Here is a 6000-nt window from a genome sequence, read left to right on the forward strand (position 1 = left end):
GTTTGCCCAACTGGTGCAGCTCAGGCTGGGATTCCATTCCCCCTCTTCTTCTCACCCCTCGCCCCTCCCACTCCCACCCCCACCTCCATATCCTCTAACCCAGGGGTGGGCAAACTTTTTGACTTGAGGGCCACAATGGGTTCGTAAACTGGACCGGAGGGCCAGAACAAAAGCATGGATGGAGTGTTTGTGTGAACTAATATAAATTCAAAGTAAACATCATTACATAAAAGGGTATGGTCTTTTTTTTTTTTTAGTTTTATTCATTTCAAACAGGCTGGATCCGGCCCTGGATCCGGCCGGGCCGTAGTTTGCCCATGGCTGCTAACCTCTAAGGGACCCCATGAGATTTGCAACCAGGGGAGCATGGGCAGCAGCAGCTTGTCCTGGACTAACCCCCTCAATCTGTCTCCAAGGCCCCTTTTCTCCCCTTTCCTCTGACTTCCCAGTGAGCCAGGCAGCCTGCCTAAGGTTCACCTGCTGCTACTTCCATGCCCTTCTTTGTTTCACTGTCCTAATATATTTTTGCTGTGGTCAATAAATTCTTGCTTGCTTAAAAAAAAAAAAAAGAGAGAGAGAAGTTAGTATAGAATAAACTGGTCAACGTTAAGGTAGAGGTGAGCACGTGGCTTGGGGCAGGCCATCATGGAATGATTCCTGGAGGAAGTGATCTGTGGGCATTTACAAGCATCTCCTTCTTTATTCTCAGTTCAAAATAAACTTAAAAGACTCAACTCCACTTCTTAAAAGGTTATAAGATTTACTTGTCCACAGTCAAGTCAAAAATCTAATTTAATAGCAGAATTTATTCTTGGCCATGGCCAGGTAGCTCAGTTGGTGAGGGCATGGTCCAGATATGCCACGGTTGCGTGTTTGATTGCCAGTTGGGCATATACAAGAATCAACCAATGAATACATAAATAAGTAAAGCAACAAATCGCTGTTTCTCTCCCTAAAATCAATCAACCAAATATTTAAAAACATTTAGAAAAGAATTTATTCTTGACTCCCTACCATGGATTTCAACCCTTAACTCACACTCCCTTAACACAAATTATAGAGAGTTTTAACAAATTCTGTCCTATATACTTACCTTCTCACAAGTCTGTAGAACAGGATTAAAGATATGCACAATGAAATAAAATGTACCTTAAAAAATACGATCATTGCCCTAGCCGGTTTGGCTCAGTGGATAGAGTGCCAGCCGGTGGACCACAGGGTCCTGGTTCCATCCAGTCAAGGGCACGGACCTGGGCTGCAGGCTCTTCCCCTGGTCCAGGCCCTGGTCTGGGCATGTGAACGAGGCAACCAATCCATGTGTTTCTCTCACATCCTTATTTCTTTCCGTCTTTCCCTCTCTCTTCCACTCCCTTTAAAATCAATGGGAAAATATCCTGGATTAACAACAAAAAACTGTAAACAACAGAAGTATCATATTAAAAAACAACAACACAAAAACACGCTCCTTTTCCTAACTGGAAATGAACACTGAACAATCCAAGCCCTACAAAGCATAGCTGTCGGAAGAGGAAACTGAGGTTCAAAAAGTCCCACTTTAATACAACAGAATAAAAGGTCTCTTTGAAGCCACCAGAACAGCTTGAACAAAAAGAGAAACAGAAGGCTATTGTGGGGCCGAGCCTCCAGATGATGAACCCCAAACACACTGCAGTGGTAAACAAACAAGCCTGCGAGCCGGAATCTGATTTGGTGACCAAACAAAACACTACAACCTAAGGAATCCCTCTCTTCCCATTCATTATTTCCCAAAGTCCCACCCGCTGGCAGCTCCTGTTTCCTCTCCTGGTTCTGGGGTTCATTACTTGTAAATTATAATGGATGGTGTGCTTTTCCAAAAAAGGTACCGGCAAATGAAAACCACCGTGGGTTTAAAGCCACATAAAAGGCAGCGTGTGTAACAGAAAGGAACTCTGCCTGTGTTTACTATGAGGACCTATTACCCCTTTATGCGACTCCAGTGGATTTTAAACTCCAATGAACGCTGCCACTGCCCACTAAATAGCAGGTTAGCGCCGGGAAGGAGCACATGCAAACACCTGCCTCAGCAGGACCCCAGGCTGTTCCGCGGTCTCCCCGAGCCCAGCCGGGCCAAGGCCCAGCACCTGACCGGGACCGGGCGGCACGCCCCGGCGCCGCCGCCCCGCGGGCCCAGCGAGCGGCTCCGGAGCCCTGTTTGCATGTGGCCCGGCACCCTCATCCCACCACTCAGACCCCGGCGGGAAGGAGGGAAACTCCGCGGCCCCAAAGAGGAGGCTGGCGGCGGGCAGAAGTGGATGAGCGGGTCCCGAGTGGTCTGCTTACCCCGCCGGCCCAAGGTGGGGCCCGGGGCCCCAACAGCACCCCCAATTCGGAGTCCCCCCAGGCACCGCCGCGCCCCTCCCGCTCTCTGGCCCTGGGGGCTGCGATCCCTCCCCCCTTCCGGACCTCAGGGATCGCTCGGGCCCCGGACCCAGACCCAGAACCCCCGCCACCCAAAGCCCTCCGGCCGGGGCCGCCGACCCCTGCCCCGTCCCCGCCCGGGCTTCCCCGCCTCTCGGGGCCCGGGCCCGCCGGGCGGGCCGCGCACCGTGTGGGACTGCAGGCTCTGGCTCGCCTCGATGGCTGCTGTCAACGGCACCGTGTCGTCCAGCAGCACCTTGCCGGCCGGCGGCTTCTCCATGAAGGCCATCCCGGGACGCCCGTCCGCCACCGCGTCGGGACCCGGGGCAGGAACCACAGGCGCCGACTCCCGCCTGCCCGGCTCCTCCGCCGCCGCCGCCGCTGTCAACACGCGCCGCCCCACGCGCCGCCGCCACCCGCCGGCCCGGCCCGCGGGGTCCTAGCGCCGCCCGTCCGCGCCGCCGCTGCTCTCAGCACTGGCCACACTTCGCGCCGCCGCCTCCCGCGGGGTCCTAGCGCCGAAGGCATCAGTCGGCGCTGCCTGGACGCGCTCTTCTCCAAGGTCCTTGCCGCCGCTCCGCACACCAGGTGGTGCCCTTGGCCCTGGCCCTCGGCCCGCGGACACTTCACCCTCCCTAAGCATCACCTCCAGAGATCCTCAGATCCGAGGACACCGGGTCCTCTGCCCTGTGATCCAGGGACCCTCAGTCCCACAGGTCCCCAAACCAAGCCGCTCAGTGTTGGGCTGGACACATAATGCCCTCAGAAGCTGGACGGTCAGACTTGAAACCTTTACGCTGGACCTTTCCCACCCAGGCCTTTCAGACCCAAGGACCCTAAGGCCCAGAAAAAAGGCCTTCAGGACGGGACCCTCAGTCTGCGCCCTGTAGATCCAGAGATTTTCTAAAAACAAGTCTCTCAAAGTCAGGTTTTAAGGGCATGTTTGCACCTCACTCTTCAGAGCCAAGAACCTAAGAGCGGGGCCCTCAGAATTAGACCTCACAGTGGGAGCCCCTGGACTCCAGAACCCTCAGACCCAAGCTCTTTCGATTAACTGGGAACCTTAAAAACTGGGCACTGGCCCAGGGACTCCCAGCCTCTACCCTTGGTCCAGCTCTTAGCTCAGTCCACAGGCCTTCAACCCTGAGAACCCCCAAACAAGATCCCTCAGACTTGGGGTCCTCATGAAGAATCTCAAATCCAGCGCCAGAGAACTTTGCGTCCAACTTCTTGGCCCCAAATTTGTCCCAGTCTGTCTGAACCCAAGGCCACAATACTGGCACTCCTTACCAGTGCCCCTATCCTACCTACCCCTTTACCCTTTATCCCCCCCCCCCACACACACACACACACACATACACGTAGAAATCCCACCCACCCTGCTCTCTCCTAGGGCAGCACCCCAGGATGATGCAGAGTTAGCCTTGGAATTAGATGACCAGGATCTCCAGGGCTCTGGCATTTCCAGCTGTGTGACCCTGAAGAAGTTACTCAACCTCTCTGAGCCGAGCTCCCCGTGTGTAAAATAGAAATAATACTTGTATGGAAAGGTTGATATGAAGAATGGAGTAGGATGGGAAGGGGCTTGGCATATAATAAAAGCTCAATATTACTTTCTTCCTTCCCTTCAGTTCATATAACAGAGGCTTCTAACTCTTAACTTTGTATCCCCTAAATTTCTACATTTCAGACAAGAAAACAATGTTTCTTAGTAACACCCCCACCACCAATACCCCAAAATTTGAAAACACAGCAAAGGCCTAGTACAGTGGTTCTCAACCTTGGCTGCACATTAGAATCACCTGGGAATCTTTTTAAAATCCTGATTTCTGGGCCTCATCCTCCGGAAATTTTGTTTCTTTGTTATGGGGTGGGGCCACAACATTAGTAACAAAGAAACAGAATTTCCAGAGGGTGAGGCCCAAAAATCAGGATTTTAAAAAGATTCCCAGGTGATTCTAATGTGCAGCCAAGGTTGAGAACCACTGGGCTAGTATCTAACGGGTGCTGTCTCCAGATCTCAAACTGAATGGGATTGTTGGGCAATCCTAAGTGGCTAAGGAGCCTAGACAGAGTGACATAGGGGCCAAAACCCAATGGATAAAGATATGAGGAGGAAAGCATGGAACTTCTTGACTCAGTCCTAAAATAATCCGAACTCTTCCTGCATTCCATTTCTGTCCAAGTGTATTTATTTATTTTTAATTGTTTTTAAATGATTTCAGAGAGGAAGGGAGAGGGAGAGAGAGAGATAGAAACATCAGTGATCAGAGAGAATCGTTGATAGGCTGCCTCTTGCACACCCCACACTGGGGATCGAGCCCACAACCCGGTATATGCCCTGTCTGGGAATTGAACCACGACCTCCTGGTTCACAGGTCGAGCTCAACCACTGCGCCATGCTGGCCAGGCCCAGAATGTTTAAAAGCATCAGTCTATTAAAACAAAATCTTACCTCACTTAGAGAGGATTCAACTTGTAACTTTTATTTTTTCATGCAAATGGATTATTTCATTGCCAGAATCACACATACCCAAATTCTGCTTTAATCAATTCTCCAATCATGTGCACTGGCCATGCCAAAGCTCTTCTGGCATCCTGCTGGTGGGACTCTGCAATGTTCCAACCTTTCTAAAGGCACTTGTTCGTTCAACAAGTACTTACTGAGTACTTACCATGTAATAGGTCTGGTGCTGGGATTCAACAAGATTTATCAAGGGCTTTGCAAATGTTCTCACTCAGTAATTCTATATCTAGGAGGGTATCCCAAGGCAATAATCAGACATCAGTGGAAATATACAGCATGAGGATAAGGATCTAACAAGAGGGAACTGGACAAATCATGGTTAATCATAAATGGAATATTTTTCCATTATTAAAAATAAGATTAAAAAATCAGATTATCAAAGAATACGTAAGGATGTTAAGAAATGCTCTTTATATAATAGTAGGTGGAAAAAAACAACACTGTTGATTCAACAACGCAGGTTTGAGCTGTGCAGATCCACTTATCCCTGGATTTTTTTCAATAAATATAGTCCACCCTCAGTACCTCGTTTGGCACCCATAGATTGAACCAATTATAGACCAAAAACAGCATTTTGATCCATGGTTGTGCATCTGCAGCTTTGGGTACCCATGGCGGGTCCTGGACCCAATCCGATACCAAGGGTTGACTGCAGTTAAGTTTTGAGGTAGGTAAAAGTTATTTATGGAATTTCAACTGCATGGGGGTCAGTGTCCCTAACGCCTGCATTGTTCAAGTGTCAACTGTATATGCATTTGTATGATACCAAGTTTTAAAAATGTATATTATAGGAAAAACACCAAAATATTAACCTAGAAAGTGGGAGCACGATGCTTTCCATTTTTATGCTCTCCTGTTTTTCAAAATGTCTCTAATGGAGATAATTTACTTGTATGATTAGGGAAAAAAACAGTGCCATACAATGAGTTGCAAAGGTCATAAAATAACAGCCTTGTCTAGTCTTCCTCACTGGGAAAAGGAAACTGAAAGTGAGAAACCAGATATTGGATGGAATGAAACCAGAAACCAACTTTCAGTCTAGCCTTTCCCTTTCTCTGGAAATTCTTGCCTGA

General features: G+C 49.5%; 1 protein-coding gene across 10 annotated transcripts in view; it reads right to left on the reverse strand.

The window, feature by feature from the left end:
* The window catches only part of PXK (PX domain containing serine/threonine kinase like), a 77291-nt gene extending 74481 nt beyond the window's left edge, over positions 1-2810 (reverse strand). For 6 of the 10 annotated variants that reach the window (XM_059663133.1, XM_059663131.1, XM_059663137.1 and 3 more), the window contains exon 1: positions 2588-2808. In XM_059663133.1, the coding sequence (XP_059519116.1) occupies positions 2588-2689 (102 nt within the window). In that variant the 5' untranslated portion in view covers positions 2690-2808. Of the gene's footprint in view, positions 1-2587 lie in introns of all 10 variants that reach the window. The other 4 variants (XM_059663139.1, XM_059663138.1, XM_059663132.1 and 1 more) reach the window with 3 other exon arrangements.
* Between the last annotated feature and the right edge of the window lie 3190 nt (positions 2811-6000).

Source organism: Myotis daubentonii, chromosome 14 (assembly GCF_963259705.1).
Source record: "Myotis daubentonii chromosome 14, mMyoDau2.1, whole genome shotgun sequence".
In the NCBI taxonomy this organism is placed as follows: Eukaryota; Metazoa; Chordata; class Mammalia; order Chiroptera; family Vespertilionidae; genus Myotis; species Myotis daubentonii.